General features: G+C 35.0%; 1 protein-coding gene across 1 annotated transcript in view; it reads left to right on the top strand.

The window, feature by feature from the left end:
• Positions 1-27,952, top strand: part of Adam22 (ADAM metallopeptidase domain 22) — a 184,939-nt gene that overhangs the window by 124,481 nt on the left and 32,506 nt on the right. Inside the window, exons 8-22 of the mRNA XM_042684676.1 lie at positions 119-189; positions 2,880-2,954; positions 4,855-4,926; positions 5,746-5,912; positions 7,341-7,425; positions 8,414-8,504; positions 9,838-9,889; positions 11,355-11,454; positions 12,790-12,861; positions 13,085-13,177; positions 17,181-17,261; positions 22,076-22,126; positions 22,498-22,561; positions 24,454-24,559; positions 27,341-27,460. Of these exons, the coding sequence (XP_042540610.1) occupies positions 119-189; positions 2,880-2,954; positions 4,855-4,926; positions 5,746-5,912; positions 7,341-7,425; positions 8,414-8,504; positions 9,838-9,889; positions 11,355-11,454; positions 12,790-12,861; positions 13,085-13,177; positions 17,181-17,261; positions 22,076-22,126; positions 22,498-22,561; positions 24,454-24,559; positions 27,341-27,460 (1,300 nt within the window). The remainder of the gene's footprint in view (positions 1-118; positions 190-2,879; positions 2,955-4,854; positions 4,927-5,745; positions 5,913-7,340; positions 7,426-8,413; positions 8,505-9,837; positions 9,890-11,354; positions 11,455-12,789; positions 12,862-13,084; positions 13,178-17,180; positions 17,262-22,075; positions 22,127-22,497; positions 22,562-24,453; positions 24,560-27,340; positions 27,461-27,952) is intronic.

The following is a 27,952-nucleotide window of genomic DNA, read 5'->3' as shown; positions in this document are numbered from 1 at the left end:
TAAATAAATAATAAAAAGAGCAACTGAAACCTTGCACTGCATCAAAGACATCTGGAAAATATACTGTTTAAATTTATTTTTATTTTCACTGTTTAAATTTATTTTTATTTTCCTTTAGAATTCCAACAAATAAACATCACCCCACCAAAGTTTATTGTGAAGCCAAGACCAAAAAGGAGTAAACAGCAGGTATGTGTTCTCAGGTGCTGTTTAAAAACACTTGCTAGTTCCTGGTCACCCATCTGGAATATTTGCTCTCTGTGAGAGAGTATTAATTCAGGCATTTGTCAGAGTGTAAGCAGAATAGGTAGCAGATAGGTAAGTATTGCAAAATTATTTAATAGATGAAAAAAGACTTAAGATAGTGGAGATAATATAGCTCTTCATTATTTACAGAGATTATGAGATCCCTGCCTACCACATCTAGGGTTCTTTGTACCACAATCCTGTTTCCTTGCACGGATATGCACCTCATCAAGGAGTTTGCTTGTGTGGTATCTTTCCATTCAGCCCCTTGGAGACAGTCTCTTATTTGTAAATCTATCAGGGTTTGTGATAAATGCCTTCTCATTGGAGCTACTTCGGATTCTGGCATATAAAATTAAGACATATCTTTATGTTACACAACTGAATTTTGGACTAAGTAATAACAATAGGTATTCATACAGCAGCTTAAATTGCATGAAATAAGTATTATTTGTATTTCACAGAGAAAAAAAATGATGGCTTTGACTTCCCCAGAACCACAGAATTGGTGATAAAATTGGACAGATAAAATAAGAGCTTCAGTTGTTACAATCAAGGTGTAGTTACCACTGCAGCAGTGGTTTATGTGATATGTCTGTATGTGCCAAAAAAAATACATGGTGAAAGAAATAGTTATTAAGTTATATCAAGCAATTGAAGAAGTTAAGATCTGATCAGATTTAGATCAAAAATGTTTATAGCAGATTAGGATTCATATCATACTATTACTTAGATTTTTTTTGTTGTTGTTGGTTGTGGGGCCTGAACTCTGGGCCTGGGCGCTGTCCCTCAGCTCTTCATCTCAAGGCTAGCATTCTACCACTTGAGCCACAGCACCACTTCTGGCTTTTTCTGCTTATGTGGTGCTGAGGAATCAAACCCAGGGCCTCATGCATGTGAGGCAAGCACTCTGCCACTGAGCCACCTTCCCAGGCCAACTTAGATTTTTGTTTGTGTGAATAATAGTTACTAAATTTGATTTTTTCCCTTGTTCCCATCTCTATTCTAGGATTTTTAACTGTAATTGACACATTTACAATCTTCCTAACAGCTTTTTAAGCAAAGTGGCACAAAAGGCTTAAGAAACTTGGTCACATTAGTCCCTCAGAGGTGGAATAGCGTTCTAAGTAAGAAGTCTAGTCTTAGGCACATATGTTGCCACAACTATTCTGTGTGCTGCTTAAGCAGTGAGAGTATTCCCTAAATTACTCTCATGTGCTTTTGGTATATTGTGGAGATAAGAGATATATACACCTGAGTGACCCACTAAACAGAAAACAAAAACAATTACAATTCAGATTTTATTATAACACTTTATTTTTATGAGTTCTGAATTCAAAGAACTGGATATTATTCTTTAGGCATTTCCCTTGAAGTTCTTTGCTAACATCTCAACAATCTAGTTATCCCATTAATTAGACAAACATTAATTTTTCTTAGGAACTCACAAAGTTGAGATGCTATAGAATGATGTGACCCAAAAGACAACTCTATGACATTAATAAAAATGCTGAGAGGCATATTAACTAGTAAGTGTCCCCGTTAACAAAGTAAATCTCATTGTCCTAATAACAATACTCTTTTTTTTTTTAAGTTACTTGTCATTTGATACAGGTTAATGTTACTCTTTGGTTTTCATCTTCAGGAATATCCTCCATTATTCCTTATCAGTTTAACGTTTTAAGAGTTTTTTTTTTTTTTTAAGTTTAGGAATGTATTTAGCAAGAGACAAAACCTGTGGTGCAGCATATTTTTAGTTTGTTTTAAATGTAGCACTCAAAGCATACATACATGTATTGACTTAGGAATCATTGTATGCCCTCATCACCAACGTTATCCTTGAGAAAGTTAACAAAAAAATGTACTGAAAAAAGTGTATTGAGCTGTGACAGAAAGAAAAAGTCAGTGTTGCAGATCCTGTTATTGATTGTGTTACAGAATAACTGCTATGGGAATGGCTGTCCTTCAGGACTAGCTGTTTCCTGTGCCATTCACTGGTCAGAAGAAAATTTATTGTTGAGCAAAACCTAGCTGCAATAAATATCCCAAGACTGCTTGGGTGCTCCCAAAGCAAGCCTGACAAAACCCCGGTACCACTTTGGGAATCTCTTGAATTATCCCAGGAGAATGGGAATGTTTCATTCCCAGATTTCTAGATTATAGAATAAAAGTATCACCCCACTATCAGAAAGATTCCTGGGATTCAGTTGAATTAAATTGGGAAGAATGTTCTTTATGTGTGATGGTTTACAGTTTACCTAGCATTCTGTTAGGTAAAAAAATATCAGTGCAACAAGTACAAGTATGAAACAGAGCATGTATTCACATTTAATTTTATTTGCATAAGTAGTTTTGGAAGAAGCTAGAAATTTAAATAAGGACTAGATACTGGGCAGATGGGGAACAGAAGTGAGAGGAAGATTCATTCTAGTTCTTTTAATTTTTTTTACTTTGTTGACTTTTTGAGCTATGTAAATTTGTTGTTCAAATTTACATACTTTAATGCTAAGTATGCTGATAAAAAATTTAAGTAAATTCTGTAGGGGGAACTTTTGTTGTTATCTTCCATATTTTTTGTTTTTTCACTAGTTTTCGAGGACTTATTTAGATTTTTTTCGTTTACTACATTGTAGCTTCTTCGATACCCTCGTAATGTAGAAGAGGAAACCAAATACATTGAACTGATGATAGTGAATGATCATCTCATGGTAAGATTTTGTAAAATAAAAACTACTTGTAGGTACAAAAGTAAGTTTAGAAGAAATAAAAGACACATCAAGTGACCTAGATAAAGTATTTGTTTAATGAATATTTGGCTAAATAGCAACAACCCACACATAGGAAATACATGTAGGAGGAAGAAGCTAGCAATAATTTATGAAGTTCCAAAAATATTTCCGTGATTCATAATGTGTGTGTGCGTGTGTGTGTGTGTGTGTGGTGTGATGGCATTGGGGCTTTTTCAGAGCCTCACATTCTTCCTTAGCTTAATTTGCTCCAAGCTAGTGCTCAACCACTAGATTCATACCTGCACTTCAGTTTTTTTTATGATTAATTGGAGATAAGAGTCTGAGCTGGCTTTGAACCATAGTCCTCAGATCTCAGCCTTCTGAGTATCTAGGATTACAAGCATGAGCCATTATTGCTGGATCATGATGTTAACTCTGAATTTCTTGACTAATACAGAAACTAATATTTGAATCTCCTCTAAATGATATGGTTTAAGAAAAGTAGAAAATTTCATTTCATATTGAAAAGGGGGAACACCAATTATATGACAGTATCGTGTTTAGTGTATAGCTTAATTCTAATAAAAGCAAAATCATACATAAATGCTTATCTACCAAGCAGTGAAGAGTCCTAGGATAAGAAGTTAGCAAAGCTTCCTTCTCACAAATTATTTTGGAATTATTTCCATATATATGACATACATATTCAATTAATGAGCATGTTGTAATCAGCATGATTACATTTGTAGTGTAGCAATGAATTGTAATGCTAATTGTTCCATGAAATAAAAATGACCAGTGATACACATTGCTGAATTTTTCTTAATTTCAGTTTCAAGTGCATTTTAATTTTTTTTACTTGAATGATTTTTTTGAAGGCAAATGTGTTACTTTATTTATGATAAAGTATATAGGGTTAACCTTTTTATTATTGCTAATAATAATAATAATAATGCATTTAGATTAAAGGTACTTGTTCCGGCTAGGCCTCTTTTCTTTCTGCCTACCTATTTGATTACAATAAATGCTATTGTTCCCTAATTATTTTGAATATCTTCCATAGTCATAATTTCTCTACCAAAGATTAATGCTGTCAGCTCCTTAGAATAGATTATTTTTTACTTCATTTTACAAATGAATACCCTGAGATCTAAAGTGTTCTATATATATATCAGTAACTTGAACCAGATGTAAAACAATAGGGAGAGAAGTAAAGCTTTTGGCAAAAGGGAAAGCACATAGTTTACAGTGTACCATGTGAGGCTATTTTTTTTGGTGAGTCAAGATCTCTCTATGTAGCCCAGCTTGGCCTCAAGCTTGTAATTCTTCTGCCTCAGCTTTCTGAGTGCTAGAAGTACAAGCTTGTGCTCTCATGCCTGGCTACTTTTAAAAGAAGGCAAAAATCAGACTTTCTTCTTACTGGAAAGTCTTAGATATACAAAACTTGTAACTTCTTAAGCATTTAGCAGTGTTATTTGCTATGTAGACTTTATGTCTTGAAATTCACAGACACTTGCATATATTTTATCATTTTGAATAATAATTCTAAAAAAACCATGAAAGAGAATGCAAAGTTTATTTTTATTTATGTACTTTTGGGAGGAGATGTTCTAGTGCTTGAACTAAGTGTCTCATACATGTAACACCCCAACTTCTTGGAGAAAGGATTTTTTTGGGGGGTTGTTTGTTTGTTTTTCATTCCACAAATGAACATTTCAACATTTCAAGAACATTTAACTTAGGCCACAGAAATGAGTAGGTCTCATCTCTAACTCTTTTTAGAAAACCTGAGGCATCTTTCTCTTGCACAGTTTTCCTGGCTGAGATAGTTATTTCCTGATAACATTGAAAGCCCTTACGTGTTTTCTTTTTCTCTCAGTTTAAAAAACATCGACTTTCCATTGTACATACCAATACCTATGCGAAATCTGTGGTGAACATGGCAGATTTAGTAAGTATCAACCTGGTTCCATTTTGCCCTAGGCTTTTAATCTCTGAATTACTAGTAGAACGGGTATTATGGCTCTTTGTTTTTATTGCTCTAAATTGTACTTCAGCTAAGGTGGAAGTTCCTTATGACTTTGCCATAGATTCACTTTAGTCTCCGTCTGGGAAGAAGGAATTGTGAAAGTTACCCACATATCTACCAGTATTCATTCCTATGTGGTGAAAGACAGATTATTCATAGACCCTAGCAAAGATGTTCAGTATAATTCTGAAAGACAGATTATTCATAGACCCTAGCAAAGATGTTCAGTATAATTCTAAAAAGGTATGGAGAAACATTGAAGCAGTTGTGTACCTCCTGCAGCAATGAGACCACTAAATAACCCAGTGTGCCTCCTTCCATGTCTTCCCTGAACAATGCAGTCCAGGGCCTTCCCCATGAGTTTAATGGAGCTAGACAAGCTGTATAGCAATCCTTGCCTTTAGAGAGTCTTCTTTGTTCTACTTGATTTTTTTTTTTAGAGGAAAAACCTCAAGAATGAATGAGCTATTTTTTTCAGGGGACCAAAAAAAAAAGGGGCAGAATTTAGTATTTATTTAAAAGGAATCTTTGCTTTCAAAAAGTGACTTTTCATTGAGTATTACTCAGTATGTAATTTGATTCTCTATTCTGTAAGGAAAGTGCATGTAAATTAGAAGAAAAACAGTCTCTTAAAAACAGCAACCCAAGGCATTTCTGTGAAACTAGCTTTATAGTACATTTGTAAACTATTTGATTTTTACCACATGTACAGCTGGTGTGTTCATTTTGTTAATATACTAGATATATAAAGACCAACTTAAGACCAGGATAGTACTGGTTGCCATGGAAACCTGGGCAGCTGACAACAAGTTTGCCATATCTGAAAACCCCATGATCACCCTACGTGAGTTTATGAAATACAGGAGGGATTTTATCAAAGAGAAAAGTGATGCAGTTCACCTTTTTTCGTACGTAATTTTTGTAATGATTTACTATCTTTTTTGTTGTTGTTCCTTGTTTTTGGATGTTCTGTTAACTTATGAATGAGATGTACTATATAATACAATTAATATTTGATATAGTAGTACATTTGGAAAAAGTTTTAAATATTTCAAAGTGTAGATTGAAATTGTCATGCCAATTTATGTGACTTAATTTTAGGTTATTTGTATCATTGCATATTTATTTTATTTTATTTTTAAAGTGATTTAATTAGGACATATGGTTAGTAAACCTACTGCTTGTACTGATAATATTCTAAGCAATCGATTAATTCATATTCTTTAAAATTGCTGCCTTTTAAATGCTGATGTTCTCTGTCTTTTTTCTAAGGTAAGAACTAAATTTCTGAAGTTTATCTTTTAGGTTTTTGATCACTATTACAAACGTATTTTCATGGTACTATCTATGTTATATTTAATGTGATAACAAAATATTTATGCTACAAAATATATATTCTAATATTTAAAAAATCTATTACCCAAACTCAGCTACTGATTGGAAAGTAAAATGCATAGTTTAGGAGTAACTTTGATTTTTACATAATTTGAAATTTAGGGAAAAGTTGCAAGAATATTACAAAGAAATTACATATGCTCTTTACCTAGACTCATAAATTATTTACATTTTTCTCATTTTTTACATGGGTTCTCTTTATTTCCTTTCTTTCTTCCCTTATCTATCCATTGGGTTTGCTTTTTGTTGTTGTTGTTGTCTTGAACTTTGCAAGCATAAGTTGGAAACACTGAGCATGTACTATTAAATACTTCTACATTTCAATGTATTCTCTAAGAATATGTTCTCTTATATAATGTAGAAAATTATTAAAATTAGAAAACTTAACACCAACATAATCCTTTTATGTAATTTAAAGTCATATTTCAATTCCACCTATTGTCTTAGAGTCTTTTTTTTTAATAGAAAATTCTCTCCCATTCAGCATTCAGTCTGGCATCAGAGATTTTGTTAAATTATCATGTTCGTTTAGTCTCTAAGCTGAAAGATCTTCACCTTTGTCTATTTTGAGCATAATGCTTTTCAAAAGTATAGATCAGGTATTTTATGTACTTCTCATCATGGACATATGTGATGGTTTCCTATTATGAGATTTAAATGATGTATTTTTGGTAGAAGACAGACGTAATTTTGTATTCTTGCAGTGCACTATATGTGTAATTACAAAAAAAATGGTGTACTATAGTTATTGATCATGTGAGGAAACAGTCCTCAAAAACCTTTTCTTTTGGATATGTAAACAGTTTTCACATTGCCTGGGGAATATATATTTATAGAAATCTTGTGTGCCCTGAGAAAATAAGTGTGGTAACTTAGTAATGAGAAGTGCTTGGATGATTGAGCTGTAAGCAGTAAGCATTTTTCATTTCCTTTTCTAAAAGGGGAAGTCAATTTGAGAGTAGCCGGAGCGGGGCAGCTTATATTGGTGGGATTTGCTCGTTGCTGAAAGGAGGAGGCGTGAATGAAGTAGGTGTGAACATCTGTACAATACAAAGTGGTATGATGGCTGAAAATGTTTTTCTAATATTTCAAAGATATTGGTGAATAGTACTATAAGAGAGTTAGACTCTCTTATTAGCAGTCAATACGGGTACCGTACATGACCAGAGTAGAACAAGGAGATAACAGAAGCTAAAACTTTCTCATGTTCTTCTTAGAATAATATGTAGACTCAGTTGTTTATTGAATGCATATAATCTTTATCTTAACTTTCATTGAACAGAAGGCCATATTTATGACTGAATGATTTTACAGAGATTTGCTGAATTCTCTGAAGCATTGGGTTTCTGACCAGCAAGCCAAGTGAATCTTTTCTCAGTCTGTGAAAAATTTTGGGAGGATAAAAGAAGTATAGCTCTTCCCAAAAGGTTTCTTTACTCCTAACACATAGAACTTGATGGATATTTTCTAAAATAAAAATACTTAAATCTTTAGAAGGTTGCATATTGAAAAAAAATTCTTTGGTTTTATTTTAAATTTCTATTGGCCCATACTACTACCATTTTCAATTTTCTATTGTGTTTGTTTTCTAAAGCTACTTTTTATTTTATTTCAGGGAAATTTCAGGAGAACGCATGAACACATAAAAGCAAAACAGTCAAATAATTTCTACAAATTATTTTATTTTTTATTATTCAAAAGACTGGCATATTGATATACAAGTGCTAAGTTCTTTAGCAATGTTACCTAGTAAAACTTAGAGATTATATTTGTTTCCAAACTCAAAAACTGATGATTTTCTGGCACTTAATCTTTCCTGTAAGACCCAAACAAACCTGAATTCATTTCTTACTACTTTTCCTAAATGAACATGCTATAAAGAGTTTAGCCTCTGCTAAATAAAATGATTATAAATTACTTCTTTTCAATTCTATTGTGACATTTTTCTATGGCTGATCTTGAATGAAAAACAACTTCATTTACATATATTTTATTTTCGTTTTTTGTTTTTCAGTTTGGGAAAACCGATTTAATGGCGGTTACACTTGCCCAGTCATTAGCCCAAAACATTGGTATTTTCTCAGATAAAAGAAAATTAGCTAGTGGTAAGTTTTAGTATGAGTATGGCTTAGTTGTATTTAAAGTAGACTACCGGTTATATATTTTGTACAATGTGATTGCTTGATTAGGAATGTAGAGATGATAATATAAGGTAAACAAGCCCAGACACAAAATGTTGCTTTCCAAAGTTTCTCTTTATATAATAAACACTGAAAGTCACTGATGGATTCAGAGCTGAATTTAACAAAAGAAGGGGTAAAATAAACTCATTTAGGCAATTTGAAATGCTCTACTAGAGTCTTGGGTATGTAGGTTTCATATAGTGCTTAATTGTGTATTTTTTGTTTTTGTTTTTGTCAGTCATGGGGCCTGAACTCTGGGCCTGGGTGCTGTCCCTTAGCTCTTCAGTTCAAGGCTAGCACTCCATACCACTTGAGCCACAGTGCCACTTCTGGCTTTTTCTGCTTAGGTGGTGCTAAGGAATTGAACTCAGGGCCTCATGCATGCAAGGCAATCACTCTACCACTGAGCCACCTTCCCAGCCCTAATTGTGGTTTATTAGAAAGATCTGTAAGTATGGGCACAGAGATAGGATCTCCTTGTCAGGATCTGACCTGATAAGGGGATTAATAAAATGATGAAAAAGTTGAATGTGCTAGGAATAGCATCTGCTATTCCTAAATAGATGAAATTACTTCGCCATGAATGGTCCAATACCGTGTATTTGGAGTAACAGTTTGATTATAACCATATTTATTATCTTAATAATAAGCATTATAAATAAGGTCAGGTATAATAATAACTATGACTACTTATTGAGTAATGATTATTTGCTCTGTGACTAAATATCCTGTTATCTACATCTGCTCGCTTAATTCTCAAGATAATTCTAGAAAATATCCATTTTTTTAGTACTACTTTAAAGATGAAGTGATTAGATCTTCAAAATAGTAATGTCTCCAAGATATATACATAGATGACCTGGCAAACCTCCTCTTCCTGGTTTTGGGGGCCTTCTGCTGAACTAATGTACTTACTGCCCTCTACTAGATAAGCTTTGGTACTGATGCTTTTAGAAGTAGGCACAGAATTAGAATAATTCTCCTACTCTCATGAAATTGGAATTTGATTCACTTTTTCAGTGAGCCATTTTAAGTGCATGGTTTAAAAATATGGCCATTGTTAAGCTGCTGAAGTTTAAGTAAAAATTACATTACCTTGATAGGATCAGAGTGTGCTTTTGTGGTTTATATGTTGCATAAAAATCTTCATGTTTAGCAGACATAAATCAGCTATTGCTTTTTAGAAAATATTTAAAATATAAACTGAAGATTATTCAAAAAACAGTGTACAAAAAGTTGTTTTGTTCTTTCATAGGCGAGTGTAAATGTGAAGACACCTGGTCCGGATGCATAATGGGAGATACTGGGTAAGCCATCTCTATTCGAAAATAATCATTCACTTTGCCTGCTGTGCTGTCCTCTTCTTAGGAATATGATACTTCCTTAGTATTTGGAACCTCACACATAAGAAAAATCAGAAGTAAATACTCTAACGGCCCTGTACATAAAAATACTTCATAGAAGAGCCTGTGACATTTACTGTCAATTAAGTTACTTACCCTCAGGAAGTTTTCAATCTTGAATCGAGGCTAGAAATATAATGAGAAACAATGCTTTCTTGATGACTTATGGTTTACTTAGATTGTGTTGAAGTTATAGGAATTCCAATGTGGCTAAAAAAATAAGGATAAGGAGATTCATATATATATATATATATATTCATATATATATTTATATATATATGGATTTCCTTTTGGAGGAATGAGTTTCTTGGAGTGGGGTAAATAGACTAAGCTCCCCAAAACACCCTCTTTGTAGTCAGTAATCTTACAAGGATATGGATGGATTAGAAGAAAAGGTGGTAAGAATAACAGCTGGGTGTAAGGCATTGAAGAGAAAAAAGGAAGTAATATGTGAAGAAAATTTTCAAATTAAGAATAAGGGTTACAACTGGGCTCTGGTGGCTCACCAGCCTGTAATCTAAGCTACTCAGGAGGCTGAGAATGGAGGATCAAGGTTCAAAACCAGCCTGGGCAGGAAAATCCTTGAGACACTTATCTCCAATTAACCACTTAAAACCTAGAAGTGGAGCTGTTGCTCAAAGTTGTAGAGCACTAGCCCAAGCCTCTCAACCGACAAAAAAAAAGAAAGAAAGGAAGAAGGAAAGAAAGAAAGAGAGAAAGAAAGAAAGAAAGAAAGAAAGAAAGAAAGAAAGAAAGAAAGAAAGAAAGAAAGAAAGAAAGAAAGAAAGAAAGAAAGAAAGAAAGGAAGGAAGGAAAGAAGGAAGGAAGGAAAAGAGAAGAAAAAGAAAAAGGTAGTAAAGGAAAAGGTAATTAGAGTTTTATTTGGAATGTTGCATCCAAATTCTACTGTTTTGTTTGTAGCCCAGTTTTAATATTTAGGACCCATTATGGAATAAAAATTCTAATTCTTAGATTTAAATTAGAGGTACTGTTGTACTACATGTGTTTTTTGGGGGATGTGCATGTAAATAATAAACAACTCATAATAACTACCATAGTCGCCAAATGAAGAACTTATAAATATACTGGTTGAATAACACTCTTATAGATTAAATACAAATATTATGTCTAAGTGGATTTAATTTTTCATTCTAAAGAAAACTGTATAACTTTAACAATGAGCAATTTTAAGATGACAAACATAAGTAAACATTGTATACATGTGTTGATTTTCTGCTCTCCACAGTTATTATCTCCCAAAAAAGTTCACCCAGTGTAATATCGAAGAGTACCATGACTTCCTAAATAGCGGAAGATGACAAACATAAGTAAACATTGTATACATGTGTTGATTTTCTGCTCTCCACAGTTATTATCTCCCAAAAAAGTTCACCCAGTGTAATATCGAAGAGTACCATGACTTCCTAAATAGCGGAGGTGGTGCCTGTCTGTTCAACAAACCTTCTAAGGTAATAAATGTAACCAAGAGTTCTTAATCATTAATATCTTTCTACAGTGTTACAAAAACAAATTTTCACCACTGGATCTTTCAATTGGATATGCATGTTCTGGTTATACTAAATGTCTACATTTTCAAAGCCAATGTTAATAGGAAGCATTTGGCAATAGAAAGCAGATAGAAATGTGTATTTCATTTTTGTTGTTGTTGTTGTTTTCTTTATATTTTTTCTTCTAGTTAGAAAAGGGTGTATTATGTGGTGTGGATTTGTTTATTTATAGATGTGCATAATATTGCCATTCTGTAGTCTGAAAACTGGTTAACTTTCAGCTAATAGCAATTATTTACTATTACTCATTTTGTTTAGCATAGGTACATTATATTTTAAAAATACTAAAATTTATGGAGAATTACATAATAAAATAAAACTTAAAATGTACTCTCAGATAGTTCAAAAGTTATTTTAAGGTATGGGGCAAATTATTGAGGTTCTCTACAAAGCTGTATTTATAGTAAGAGGTATAGTTTATAATAAATAATCAGTGAATATATTAGTCATTATAATACTTTTCTTATCAATAAAATAGCTTTAAGAAGAAGGTTAATTAATAAAGGGCTTTTCACAGATGAGTAAACTTGATTCTAACAGCAATTTTGGATAGCTAATTAATTAGGTGGACAACTATATCCTTGTTTAAGATAGCGATGTTTTACCAGGCACCAATAGTTCATTGTTGTAATCCTAGCTTTTCAGGAGGCTGAGATACAGAGAATTATGGTTCAAAGTCAGCCTGGCAGGAAAGAATACTTGGGACTCCATCTCTAAAATAACAGGCAAAAATTTCTGCTTGGAGGCATGGTTCAGGTGATACAGTGTCAGCAGAATAAGTTTGAAGTCCTGAGTTTAAATTTTGGTATTGTCAAAAAAAAGAAATAATAAATTTTCTGAATATTACAGTTAGTTGTATCAAGATTTTATTTTAATCTGCTTCTAGGAATTGAACCCAAAACTTCACATATACTACCAAAATTTTAACCTAAACATTTTAGACTCCAAAGCTCTTGTTTTCTGACTGACATAGAATTTTATGGTTTTAGTAAGTGGCCGTATCATTTTTTATTTTGGCAACATTTATTAGATCCTATTTGTTATATATGTTAAATATGTGAATCTTTGCAAGCATATATACATATATGAAATATAAAAGGGAAATAGAAGTAGATGCTTCTAATTGCTTTCTTGTTTAAGGTAAGTTAAATATTCAGGTATGGCATGCAGGAGCATCAGAAATCTTTGCTGTTGTGCTTTGTGCATTTTAGATCCCTTTTGGTTTTCCTTCCACAGCTTCTTGACCCTCCGGAATGTGGCAATGGCTTCATTGAAACTGGAGAAGAGTGTGACTGTGGGACCCCTGCAGTAAGTCTTGGGTAGTCTGTTATATTTGTTAAGGTTAACTTAGTATCATTCCAGGTCCATACACGAACATATAGAGAGCAAGAATTGTACCTGGAAATGGTATAGGATTTGTGGATGGAAGAGTATTTTTGTGAGTTTGTACATTCGCTTTTAGAAAATAACTGATATTTTCAGAAAAATGATGGCCATACTCTGAAGTTTTGCAATTGTTTGTGTTATTTAGGAATGCATCCTTGAAGGAGCAGAGTGTTGTAAGAAATGTACCTTGACCCAAGACTCCCAATGCAGTGATGGTCTCTGTTGTAAAAAGTGCAAGGTAAATAATTCTGACTTCTGACCAAAGGACAGAGAGAAGGACATATGTGATAAAACAAAATATTAGGGCTGTGTAAATATGATCTAATAATCATGTCTAAGACCTAGTAAATGATGAAATGCTAGGTGCTAACAAGATCTTTATAAAATCATATGAGGCATAGTTACTAATGTCATTCCTGCCTGAAAAGACTTTCTCCTAGATCATATACCGATTAAGTGGATCTCGAACCCTGGGCTATCCTCAGAGGCTATCCTATTCATACTGCCTCCCTGAAGAACACATGCGTTAAATGAAACCAAGGGGGGTTACTTCCAATACATTTCCTTTCTTTTCAATGCCAAGAAAGTGCATGATATATTCTTCCTTTATTGTTGCTCTATTTGGACAACCTCTTTCATTCACTGTTGAGGAAGGGAGAAAGTGAGAGAAATGCTTTGGATATGAGGAAGACTTGCACGTTTAGTTGGCATGAGAGTTAAGAATGTAGCTTTACACATTTTGTTTTATTACATCTTTATTACACAGCATCCTGATAACCTAATTCCAAAAATTTATACCTTTACTTTAAGACTAACAGTTATTTTGAAACTTCCCTCCCTTTCCTTTATTTTCCTGAAGAAATCAGATGTTTTATCATCTCACATAATATTTGATATCATTTCTGATATCATAGTCCTCATATTTCTGAAGCTTAATGTCTATCTCCACTGTGTACAGAGTGAGACATTTACACAGTAATTAGTGTAGGTTCTCAATACATATTGGTCCAGTGGATGAATAAATATGCCCAGCATGCTCTGTGTTAATTTGCTGACTGAACAGCTTTAATGAGTTATAGAGGAGTGGTTGATGAAACTGTCATACGAAGTGTCCACTTTGTGCCTGAGAATGTGCTAAACACTTTTAATTTATAACACTTTATATGTGGATTTCTCAATCTACACTATTGGCATTCTTGGATGAATAATTCTTTGTTGTGAAGGTTTGGTTTATCTTGGGAATGGTAGAATGTTTAGTAACTTCTGGGGATTCTGCTTATTAGATTCTAGAAGCAATCCTCCCAGTGGTGACAACCAAAACTGTCTCCATTCATTTCCAAATGCCTCCTCAAGGGAACAAAACAGCCCCAGTGAGACCATTGTCTTAGAGAATATTCCCAAGCACGCTTTTAGGAAAGACACTATTATTTGGATTTTTACAACTGAGCAATCCCAGTAGCAAGGAAGTTAAAGAGCTGCCAAGGCCCACTCAGCTAGAAAGAATAGCTGTGCAGTTACATCCCAGATTTGCTGGCAGCAGTTTCTTCTATTTCCACTTTACCACTGTGTCTTCTGGAAGCTTTTAAGGCAGCCAGGCACTGGCAGAGATCTCTGAAAGCTTTCGTTCTGGCTACTGTAGCTGCTTATTCTGACAGCATCTTCAAATAACATAGTAGGGGATCTAAAACCATTTATCTTACATCTGGTGGTTTTAGGCTCTCCCTCCTGTAAATCATATTCAATTACAACATTTTTCTTTGACTTTAGGCCTTTGGTGAAGAACAAGTTCAAAATGATTAAAATTAAAATAAAACAACATGGTTACTGTCCTGCAAAATAAAATTACTAGTCTGTCAATTATTTTCACCACTTCCTCTACTCCTCACTCCCAATCCTGGATTCCTAAGGGAGCCAGAGGCTGAGCAGTGAATGGATGGTGGGCATTAATGTTTAAATAAGGATACAGGTTGACTCATTGTAACAATGAGATGTACAAGACATTGTTGAACATAGAACTTTACAATTTAGGTGGGGGGGGGGAGGGAGTGTATTCGCGGAAGTGAGGAAAGGGATGATGGGGGAAAACAAAGGAGGAGGCAACAATGCTTGTTAAGAAATGTACTCATTGCCTTGCTCATGTAACTGTAACCCCTCTGTATAGTATTTTCACAATAAAAAAACTTATTAAAAAAGAGATAAGAAATTATATGTATCCCTCTTTTCTACATATATCTATAATAATATATTTATTAGCCAAAGGCTAACATATTTTCTGAAAAAAAGTTACATAAAAAATACTTTACCCTTGATTTACCAGAAAAATATCTGTCTGAGTTACTCAGCTCTGCTTTTTAAGGTAGCCATAGAAAATACAGAAATAGAAGTGTGTGGTTGTGTTCCAATGAAATTGTATTTATGAAGATAGGCAGCCAGCTAATTTTATTTCTTATTTTCTTCTTCCCATTATAAGTTCTAGTAAGGATTTTTGGCCAGTTTATTTCTTTTTTTTGGGGGGGGGTCCGGTCGTGGGGCCTGAACTCTGAGCCTGAGCGCTGTCCCTCAGCTCTTCAGCTCAAGGCTAGTGCTCTCCAGCTTATTTCTTGCTGTATCCTAATACGCATACTTTCTTCCCAAATTTCCTAAAAAAGTTCAAAACTTAAACTCTCATGTAAATTTTATGTCAAATCTACTGATACTTGTTTTAGATATTCTCAAATCAAAAATGTGAAATTAAGCCAGGTGCTGGTGGTTCATGCCTGTAATCCTAGCTACTCAGGAGGCTGAGACCTGAGGATCACAGTTCAAAGTCAGCCCAGGCAGGAAATTCCATGAAACTCTTATCTCCAATTAACCACCAGAAAACTGGAAGTGGTACTGTGGTTCAAGTAGTGTGCTGGCCTTGAACTGAATTGATGAGGGACAGCGCCCAGGCCCAGAGTTCAAGCCCCATGACTGACCAAAAGAAAAAAAAAGAAAAGAAAAAGAAAAAGAAATTATTTTGCTCATTTATTTTATTTTCAGGGTCCATTTATCTCCATCAAAATGCGAATTGCTTGTGAGTAGGATTCTTGTGTTTGTTCTCCACTGAGTCTTCATGGACTCAAATAGCACATGGCATAATGTAAATGCTTAGAAAATACTTGAATGAATGAATGAATGAATACACATCTTACTCAGATCTTTTAAAATATAACTTTTCAAATTCTAAGGAGTTAGCAAAGTTTACACATGAGGGCAACAGGAGATTCAAGTACCTAGAGGATTATGAGGAAAGAAATTTACATACAATAAATGTATATTGTGTGTGTGTGTGTGTGTGTGTGAGAGTGAGCCCACTACTGTGTGCATTTGTGTGAGCAGAGACAAAGTATAGATTGGTCCAGCCCCAAATGTCAGCATTTTGAAGAGAGATAAAGGAAAGAAGAAAGAGGAACATGGTACTATTCTATTTTGTCACAATGAATACTCTAATTTATAAATACCATGAGGTTTAAAATTGTAATACAACTGTATACATACAAGAGGTATTTGTGGCGATCAAAAACAAAGAAATGGACACAAAACCCCTAAAGCCCTATCACTGGGCATAAATAATAGAGATACTCGAATAGAGTCAAAGACTAAGATTTGAATGTATGTAAGATGAGGTGGGGAGAAGGGTAGAGAAAGCTTGGGAGGAAATAGTTCTAGAAAAGCTAACTTTTATAAATTATCCCAAAATGTAACTTTTGAATGCTTCACAGATAAGAGGAAAAAGTACTGTGTGGTAAAGGTATCAATAAGAATGAAGTTAAGTCCTAAATCCCAAGGTTAATCAGTAGGAAGATTTATAGGATTAGGATTTGGCACATCAGCAGCAGTGGACTGCTAGCCTAGCAAGTTCTAGGCCCTCCAGAAACAAAGCTAAACAAGACAGTACTGCAGAAACAACATATGGAATTGCCAGCACTTGGACTAACTTGTCATCTTGTGGCTTCTTCTCTCAAGTACTGCCCTACTGTAGCAGGAGATGGTAAGACTCTCGTGTGATGTCTATAAACCTTTCTTGGGACATGCGTGAGAAGCTGTTGCTTAAAACGATTAAAGCAGCACTTGTTCAATAATGGTAGCTTTTGCTACCATAAGGCTATCATCTTAACATGGTTTAAGATTCCTATTCAAATACTTTTCATTCTGCTTCCATTTAAATAGAGTTTTGATCCTTCTAGAGTTTTATACATTGATTTTTTTGTTTATTTTAGTTTCAGCCTATGGGGACTGTGTGCCGAGAAGCAGTGAATGATTGTGATATTCGTGAAACATGCTCAGGAAATTCAAGCCAGGTAATTTACAAAATGTTCACTCTAAATCCCATACAAAAAAGAAAAAAAAAACTGGGAATACCTTTAGTGCACTGACTTCTTCTCCCCCCACCCTCCCCCCAGCTGGAGAAATGTACTGGATAAGATGCATCTCTTCCACATTATCTCTCACTATCTTTTTATTTTTCATGAATTTAAGTTTTAAAAATCCAAGCGTAAGAAAATGCTCAGCATAATTTTGTCTTGATAAAAATAGGACAGCATTCATACCTTAAATATATTGTACTTATTTTCTTTTCTCTGTTCCTTCCTTTAGTTGTTTCCTTCTTGTCCTTCTCTTTCTACCTTTGCTTCCTTCCCCTCCTCCCCTAGGGGTTGGGATCTTTTGCCTTCTAGGTAAATGGTCTCCCACTAATACATATGCTATATTCCCAACCCTTTACTGTTATTTTTTAGACATGGATTTACTGCATGCATCAGACTGGTCTCCAATTCTTAATCCTCCTGCCTCTGCCTCCTAAGGGATGGGATTATAGATCTGCCCCATCACTCTTGGCTCAAAAGCATTTTCTTTTTCTCTTCCTTAACTCTGGCTTTAAACTCATAAGGAAATTAAAAATAAACTAATATTTGGCATACTGTAAATTGAAACCAAAACATTGAAAATTAAAGTATTTGACTTGTTTGTAAAATACATATCAGCAGCAGTTTGAATTGTGCTCTTACCTCTTGTAAACCTTATAATACAAAGTGAGCTTTGTTTCTATGACTTTCACATTGACGTACTTCTAAGTTTTGATTAGCTTTCAACATCGTATTCATTGTTCTCTTTTATATTTTCATTTTTCATTGATTAAATTTTTTGGTGGCCCTGGGATTTGAATCCATGGTCGTGTTTTTCTTAGGTATTATCACCACTTAGCCACATTTCTAGCCCATTTTTTGCATTGATTATTTTTGAGATAAGGTCTTGCTTCCTGTGTAGATTTGAAACTAGACTATAATCTGCCTGCTTTAGGCTAGAATGACAGGCATGAACCAAAGTTTGTGAGTCAAACCCCTCCCCCCCTCCCACAGGCTGGCCTAGAACTGTAGTCCTTCAAATCTCAGCCTCTTCTTTAGTTTGAGATAACAAGCATGCATCAACATGTCCAGCTATGGCTTGAGATGGGGGCTGCTCACCTTTTTTTTTTTTTTTTTTTTGCCCTAGCTGGCCTCAAAATAGAATTCTTCCAAACCCAGCCTCCAAGTAACTAGGATTGCAGGTTTGAACCACCTAGTTCTTACCCTTTCTTCTTTGAATATCAGGAAGTCTCTGAGACACTTGGAGATATATATCATTTCCTCTAAGGCATTACACTTAATGAGTTTTCCTTCACAACATTTTCTAGTTGCATATTTAGTCTCTTGAACAATGGTATTTACAACCTCAATGCCACCTCTTTTCTTTCTATTACGCCATTTACATCTGAGTAGTACTGGGGTTTGAATTTAGGACTTTAAGCTTGCTGTGCAAACACTCTACCTCCTGAGCCACACCCTTAGCTCAGATTTTGCTTTAGTTATTTTTTAAAATAAGGTTTCACTTTTTTTTTTTTTCCCTTTGGGGTGAGAATGGAGCTAGCCAGGCCTAGACTGGATCTTCCTGCTTATGTCTCTTGTATAGATGAAATTACTGATATGCAATATAATGTCTGGCTTTTTTTTTTAATTTAATTTAATTTTATTTGTGAACATACTGTACAGAGGAGTTACAGTTACATGGGCAGGATAATGCGTACATTTCTTACCAAGCATTGCAGCCTCCTCCTTTGTTTATCCTTCACATCCCTTCCCAGCCTCCCCCCTCCCCCCCAATCCCAATCCTTCTCCATCCCCCCCCCCCCCCACCAACGTTGTAAAGTTCGTTTTGGACATGACAACTTGTACTTCTCATTGTTGCAACAGGTCCACCTGTATCCTTAAACAACTGGTTTTTCCCCATCTCCTCCACAAGTTATACTGACATCAAATATAGTGAAAGCAGGGGTTATACTGTGGAGGAGGGACATACAAAGCAACAAAGAGATAATCTTATAAATGTGTTAGAAACACATGCATGAAAGAAAAAAAACATTAAAATACACATCTAAGGGTTCATTTTCCTGACATCACATTATCTGACCTTTTCCGCTTGACTCATACATATACTAGATATTACAAATAAGGGAAACCATGGGACCTACGTTTCTTTGGGCCTGGCTTACTTCACTTAATATAATTTTTTCCAAGTTTTTCCATTTCCTAACAAATGGGGAAATGTCATTCTTTCTGATGGAGGCATAGAATTCCATTGTGTATATATACCACATTTTCTTGATCCATTCATCTACTGAGGGGCATCTGGGTTGGTTCCATATCTTAGCTATGGTAAATAAGGCTGCAATAAACATAGTTGTGCTGGTAGCTTTAGTGTGGTCTTGTTTGTAAACATTAGGGTAAATGCCCAAAAGTGGGATTGCTGGGTCATAGGGGAGCTCTATGTGGAGTCTTTTGAGGAACCTCCATACTGCTTTCCAAAGTGGTTGAACAAGTTTACATTCCCACCAACAATGAAGTAAGGTTCCTTTCTGTCCACATCCCCTCCAGCATCTGTTGTTGTTAGAGTTCTTGATTTTTGCCGTTCTAACTGGAGTGAGGTGATATCTCAATGTTGTTTTGATTTGCATTTCTTTTATGGCTAGGGATGTTGAACATTTCTTCATGTGTCTATTGGCCATCCTTCTTTCTTCTTCAGAGAAGTTTCTCTTTAAGTCTTTCGCCCACTTATTTATTGGGCAGTTGTTTCTTTGAGGATTTGTTGTTGGGGGGTTTAATTTTTTGAGTTCCAAGTATATTTTAGATATGAGACCCTTGTCCGTTGTATGGCTAGTAAAGATCTTCTCCCAATCCGTGGGCTTTCTATTGATCTTGCTAGCTATGTCATTTGCCCTGCAGAAGCTCTGCAACTTTATGCAATCCCATTTGTCCAACCTTTCTTTGATTTGTTGTGTTTCCGGGTCTCTATTCAGAAAATTTCGGCCTGAGCCAAGGAGACCTAGGGTTTCTCCTATTCCATCCTGTAATGTTTTCAGAGTGTCTGCTTTGAGTTCAAGGTCTTTGATCCATTTGGAGTTGATTCTGGTGCAGGGTGACATATAAGGATCTAGCTTAAGTTTTCTACATGTAGTTAACCAATTTTGCCAGCACCATTTACTGAAGAGGTTGTCTTTCTTCCATTCTATTGTTTTAGCTCCCTTATCGAAGATTAGATGGCTATAGGTCTGTAGGTTCATTTCTGGGTTTTCAATTCTATTCCATTGGTCCTGAGGTCTGTTCTTATGCCAATACCAAGCTGTTTTGATTACTATGGCTTTATAGTAGAGTTTGAAGTTTGGTATTGATATTCCTCCAGCAGTGTTCTTTCCATTCAGGAGCGTTTTTGCTATTCGGGATCTTTTATTGTTCCATATGAATTTTTGGATTGCCTCTTCTATTTCCTTGAAGAATGAGGTTGGAATTTGGATAGGTATTGCGTTGAATTTGTAGATAGCCTTGGGAAGTATTGCCATTTTCACAATGTTAATCTTTCCAATCCAGGAGCATGGGAGGTTTTGCCATTTTTTAAGTTCTGTGTTGATTTCCTTTTTCAAGATTTTAAAGTTTTCATCATAGAGGTCCTTCACTTCTTTAGTTAAGTTAATTCCTAGGTATTTTATTTTTTGTGGGGCTATTACAAATGGAGTTGCTTTCCTAATTTCAGCCACACTTTTCTCATTGTTGGCATACAGAAAAGCCATTGATTTTTGGGGGTTAATTTTATAACCTGCTACTTTGCCAAAGTTTTGAATCAGCTTGAGTAATTTGGGAGTGGAGTCTATGGGATTCTTTAAATACAAGATCATGTCATCTGCAAAGAGGGAGAGTTTTATTTCTTCTTTCCCTATTTGGATCCCCTTTATGTCTGCATCTTGTCTTATTGCTGTAGCTAGGCATTCTAATACTAGATTGAAGAGAAGTGGAGAGAATGGGCATCCTTGTCTTGTTCCTGAGTTAAGAGGAAATGGCTTTAGTTTTTCACCATTGAGTATAATGCTGGCTGTAGGTTTGTCATATACAGCCTTTATTGTATTGAGGAATGTTCCATGGATTCCAAATTTTTCCAAAACCTTCATCATAAAGGGGTGTTGGATCTTGTCGAATGCTTTTTCTGCGTCTATTGAGATAACCATGTGGTTCTTATTCTTGCTCCTGTTGATGTGCTTTTTTTTTTTTTTGATAAGATGGGTTCTTTCTTGCCTAGGCTCACCTTAAACAGTGATCCTTCCTATATATGCCTCTTGATTAGCTGGTATTATAGGCCTGAGCCACTATGACAATGGAGAGTCATTTTTTAATGAAAGGGGTATTTTATTTCTCATGGTAAACAAGGAGGACATTGTACTATGGCTTCATGGTCAGAACCCTTGCCTTGACTTTGTGCTCATTTTTTTTCTTGCTTTGATGACTGATGTATCACGAAGCAGATGCTCTTAAGCATATCATTCACTGAGACTATTGTGGTCAGTATTTTTCATTTGCTGCTATGTAGTAAATATTTTGCCTTGAGTATATTCATAATTTTAGGGGAAAGGACATGAACTACTTTTTCCTCTTCCTGTCTGTGGATTTTCTGTTTTGATTTATAGATAGTTAAAGGGACTAGGTGTATTATCAGACATAATTTTAAGAATCAGATCCTTAAAGAGATCCTTGTTAGCTCATCCTGATATTTTGTTCTATATTTGGCTGGTTTATAGCTTGTTCTCTTTCCTTAGTGTGCTCCTAATATTCATAAGATGGATGGATCCTCATGTGATGGTGTTCAGGTAGGAACATCACTTTATTCTGTAGATTTTTCCTGTGAGAATGAGAGAAATTCTGGAATGTTATCAACCTGCGAAGAACAGTTTAAATGTTTCATAATCAATTCTGAAGATAAAAGACCCTTACAATATATTTAATATTATTTACCTGTTTTCCCACAATTCCATTAGCATCAATTAGTTGTATGGGGGGAGGGGGTTCATTTTGACATGACCACATGGGCAGATCAGATTCACTCCTTCTGTCATTTTTCCCTCATCCACACACATCCTTCTCTAACCCATTTATTTTTTAACCAGTCATTCTGTCTTTTTGAGTTGTCTGCCATAGGCACTTACTGAACCATTCCTGGGTATTTGTTTTTCCATTTTAGGGAATTTGCTTTGGAGGAAGATGCAAAACCAGGGACAGACAATGCAAATACATCTGGGGGCAAAGTAAGTAAATAGTGTGGCTTGATTATTTTTAAAGAAGGTGTTCAGTAGATTTCATAAGGGCAGATGGATTGGAAGTAAATTTGTGTCTAGAGGCTTCTCACAGCTACCATAAGTCTTAGCTGGGGCATTTTTCTGGAAATTTGAGTCCTTGGAGAGGACACAGCCCCACACTTCTTGGCCAGTTGGCAGTGCCTGTGGATGAGACAGAAAATTCCTTTGCTGCCAGGCAGGTGAAACCCAGGCCAGGCTACATAGCTTGGCGAATAGAATAAACCTGATTTTAGCTCCTCCGCTGTGTGCCACATGATAAACTTGCCTAGCCATATGGGAAGGATGGAGGTGGGGGCGGGGAATCCTTCACTTAAACCTCAGCATTTTAGTGAGAGTTGCTTTGCCTCCACAACCATTTTCTTTCTTAACCTCTAGTTGTCTTTTCTACTAACAGATGACTTGTTGAGGTAGTTTTTCTTTTCCAGAAAGAAATGTTAATGTTATTGCTTGTCAAAAATATATATCACTCATTTAAATAATATTTAAATTATAACATATTGATATTTTTTCCCAGAAATATTGGCAAAAAGTTTTTTTCTTTTCTGAGACGCTGTCTAATAATACAGCCCACATTGGTCTCAAACTCTTAACCCTTCTGCCCCAGCCTCTTTTGTGCTGGGATTGCAGATATGCATCATCATGCCTGGATAATCCTAAACTGTTTTAGAAGGTATTTTGTATTAGGGAAAAATTATAAGATAACAATAATCCTTACATGTAATGTGTCCTGGCTGTAATTTTTTAGGACAGGAAATACATGCTATCTTGATCTGTAACTATTGAGATGGGGAAGAAAATTAGCTATACAAGCTTGTACTTTTAGCAAAGAGATATGGTTTTTATTCCTTCCATTTGATAAAACTAAGAAGAAATGAAGCTACCAATAATTCATTGTAGTTTAATATATAGAAGTTGAATATGCTTGGTGCTAGAGGTATTTTGAATTTTTAGTTATTTGAGGATATTTGAAGTATAGATAGTGAAACAAGTAAGGATGAAACTCAAGTCTAAATACAAAATTCCTTTATATGTCATGTAAACCTTATGCACATGGCCTGAAGGTAGTTATGTATACTACTTTTAATGCAAGTGCATTTTGACTGTGACTGATCACATGAGATCAGGTGTGGAATTTTCCACTTGTGGCATCACACTGGTGTTCAAAAGTTTTGGATTTTGGAGCATTTCAGATATCAAATTTTTTGGAATGTTCACTTGGTTCCAACTGTTTTCTTTGGTTAGTTTACTAAGGTCATTTTCTTGTAACTCTTAGCTCTATCAACCAACCCTGGCCTCAGAAAAGATCAAAACTTGACCAATATTAGGGCATCCTTTAAAATGTTATTTGTCTTTCAGACATTTACCATGGATTCTATCTTAGCTAAATGCAAAATGAAGTTGTTCTTGTTAGCTTTTAAGAATTAGTAGGCAAAATAGAAATTATACGAGTGTTTCTTGAATCCAGCCATATTGTATACTTGCCTTGGTTAGTGAAGTTTTCTGAGCACTGAGATTAAAGCCCACTCAAGGAGCTTTTAATAGCATCATCCCTATTTTAGCTAAATCCTGATTTCTATGATAATATATAGCCTAAATCACATTAGAGACCTAAATATATTTGTTTGCCAAATGAACAGCCATGAAAAATGTACCTGACCCATCATGAATGTTTATGAGATAAGAAAGAGAATTTTGTAAGCCATCAGTACATGTTTTGGTTTTAAACACTGTGGTTAGAAAGAAGAAAAAAGAGAGTCCTTAAATTGCAGTTTTCCTCAATTGCAAACCTTTTGAAAAGCATGTTACCTCCAATGTTGACAGAAAATTTTCTTCTGCTTCAGAGGTGACAGCATCAGACAAATACTGCTATGAGAAACTGAATATCGAGGGGACTGAGAAGGGTAACTGTGGGAAGGACAAAGACACATGGATACAATGCAACAAGCGGTGAGGCCACTCGATGCTTAGCCCAGAGTTCATGCCTCAGTCAATCACAAGTGTAAATTTTGAGTGACCAGTATGTTCTTGTTTTCTGTAGTCAACAAAGAATGATCCTACCTGCACCTGCATATATTCCCAGGGCTCCAACCTTGACATGTACTTGACCTCTCTCCTAAGGTCAAGCTGTTATATATTTGGAAATTTATATATAACAAAAGTTTTGTATTTGGCTGGGTGCCTGTGGCTACTCAGGAGGCTGAGATCTGCGGATCACAGTTCAAAACCAGCCCAGGCAGGTAAGTCTGTGAGACTCTTTATCTCCAATTAACCACCAGAAAACTGGAAGCCTTGAGCTGAAGAGCTCAGGGACAGCACCCAGGCCTAGGATTCAAGCCCCACAACCAACCAAAGAAAATTATATATTTACAAAACAAATATATAACTTTCAAAATGTATAACTTTCTCATGTAGAGAACAGCTTCCCGCAACTCAAAAATTGTGAACATTAAAGCCACCAGAATACATTCTCTGCTATTAAAAAAAATCAGTTGGCCCTGTTATTCCATCTAGCCCTTGTTCTTACCGAAGATCTGTGATTTGTTCTCCTGAGTAGAAGCCTCAGAATATTTGTACATTTTCCAGATGCTGAATTATGGTCACTCTTCACTTTTATTACCCCACCATTCCATTCCTTCCATCATTCATTTAACTCATTTAATTTTGCAATGGTCTTGATACATAGCCCAAGCTGGATTCAAATTTGAGATTCTCCTGCCTCAGCATCCCAAGTGCTAGAATTCCAGGTTTGTGCCATCATGCCCAACATCACCTATCTTTAATCAGTCTCTTTTATTTTCATTCTTTTTGCCATTACCCTACTGATATTAGTTTATTAGTTTAATAGTAGTTTTTTGTTTGCTACCAGTCTCTAGCATACTTCCATCAGAATAATCTTCTGAGTCATTTTGATTTGGCCAATTCTGTAACTATTTATTTATTTATTTATTTATTTAGCTGATCCTGTGGCTTGGGTGCTCTCCCTGATGTTCTTTTTAAATTTTTTTATTTTCTAAATTTTTGCTCAAGGCTAGCACTCTACCACTTAAGCCACAGTGCCACTTCCAGCTTTTTCTGTGATTAATTGGAGACAGGAGCCTCTCAGACTTTCCTGCCCTGGCTGGCATCGAACCACGGTCCTTAGATCTCAGCCTCCTGAGTTGCTAGGATTATAAGCATAAACTACCAGTGCCAGGCCTTTAGCTTTCATTAGTTTCACTCAACATTCATTGAGTATACCCTGTGCTCAGTTTATCAAGACTTGAGTAAACTTGGATACTTCATCTTTTTGGAAGTCTTCTCATTTTTTGGATGAAGAAATGGCGATACAGTCAATGAATTTACACAAACTCACTGTAACTAAGATGTGATAAAAATGATATTAAAGCAGTCTGATTTTAGAACCCTCTCTTAATCATTGCTGAATGTCAGTGACACAAATAAAATTTTAGGAATCTTAGCTTAGCATCTCTTCCATGATTTGTGCCAAACTACGTACTTCAAAATTTTCTTTTCAGTTTCACAGTCTAACAAATCTTACTTTTCCTAATCTGTACATTATTGTCCTACCTTCAAAACTATTTTTTTTGCCATTCATTCCTCAGATACAGCCTTGACACACACCGCCACCAGGAAAAATGTACTCATTCTCAAAGCCTAGTTAGAAAACCCTTTATAAAGTGATTTCTTGATTGACTCTAGAAATAAATCATATCATTGTTTTGAACTCCCACAGGCTCTTGTGATAGTCTTCTGGTCATGTTCCCTTTATTTCATAATAGTTTAAAGGTGCAATTTTTCTTCTCATCTAGAGTATGATCTCCTTGAGCATAAAGATCTTGTTCAGTTTTACTTATATATTCTAAATTACTAAGAAAGGTTTATTTATATAAGTGCAACTACAAAAAATTTTGAATAAATACCTCTTCTATTTGGAAAAACATTTTTGTTCATGAAATATGAAAATGATATATTTTGAAATTAATCTTTAAGAAGTGAATTAATATATATTTACATTGGTAATAAATACTGAATCTTTTATCTATTTATTAGTCTGGTATGTCCATATATAATCTTGCTAGTCTGCTAGTCAGTTTTTATAATATACCTTAAAATATGTTTATTATTACCTATCAGTAATTAAAACGTATTTGAAATAAAGGATATATAATGTAATATTTACTACCAGTAAAAATTCTTTACAAATCAAATTAGAATCATATACAATAGTAAGGAAAACAATACATCTTTAAAGGGGTAGTGAGTCTTTGAAGTTCAGAATCTATTCAATATAAGCAATGTATAACATTTTATTCTAGGAGACGAGTTGTAGAATTATCTATCTTATAAAAGAATACTCTTCCAGATATCATTCATTCCTTTCTCAAATACTAAGAAAGCAAAGTATTACAGGCAAAGAGATTCTGATAGAAAGGTTTTTATCTGATACATTACTTTTCTTTACTTGAACTAACCAGCAATAAAGGAAAAACTAAAACCACTGGGACTTAGCTGCACCAGTAAGAGTTTCAGAGAAGACGCTTTTCAGAGCAGGGAACAAACTAAAACTGAGTTTTCATCTATTTAATTTTGCTTGGCATATTATTAAGTGATGTAGTTGATGGAAACTCATTCTAAAATGAGAGATAATTGTCATTCCAGATGTCTGTGGATTGTTATATCTTTGGAGAAAGAGGAGATGGGAGATAATTGATACTCTTTTTAACACAGGGATGTGCTTTGTGGTTTCCTCTTGTGTACCAATATTGGAAATATCCCAAGGCTCGGAGAACTGGATGGTGAAATCACATCCACTTTAGTTGTGCAGCAGGGAAGAACATTAAACTGCAGGTAATTACCTAACTGTTACTGAGAAATTCAGTCATCTGTCTTTCCAGAAATGCAGCTTAGGACTACTGCTTTCAGTTCATGTGCATGCTAGTAAGCTGAAGTAGTAGGTACTCAATCACTTTGAGATAATTGAATAAATCCTAGTGGGAAAGAGATAAAAGACAGTGAGCATTAGCTGAATGTAGTATATTAAGTAGTTGTGGATATGATATGTTATTCAGTAAAATCCTATAGGGTAGTGTACATTTCCTTCTTTTTAAGGAAATGCTCACTTCTAGGTAAAGTCACTGAGTTAAATGTCTGCATCTACTTTGGTCCCTTTCTCAATCTAATCCCATCAAACTGACTAAATAGATCTTTTTTTGTGGAAGGGAAGGGAAAAAACAAATCATTTAAATAGGGATACAGGTGGACCCATTACAATAATGAGACATACAAGTTGTTATGTCGAAAACGAACTTTACAACTTTGGTGGGGGGGGGGGGGAGGAGG

Source organism: Dipodomys spectabilis, unplaced genomic scaffold, assembly GCF_019054845.1.
Source record: "Dipodomys spectabilis isolate Male_0828 unplaced genomic scaffold, ASM1905484v1 ptg000089l, whole genome shotgun sequence".
Lineage (NCBI taxonomy): Eukaryota > Metazoa > Chordata > Mammalia > Rodentia > Heteromyidae > Dipodomys > Dipodomys spectabilis.
Note: the sequence above shows the minus strand (reverse complement) of the source record. Positions and strands in the feature narration are given on the sequence as shown.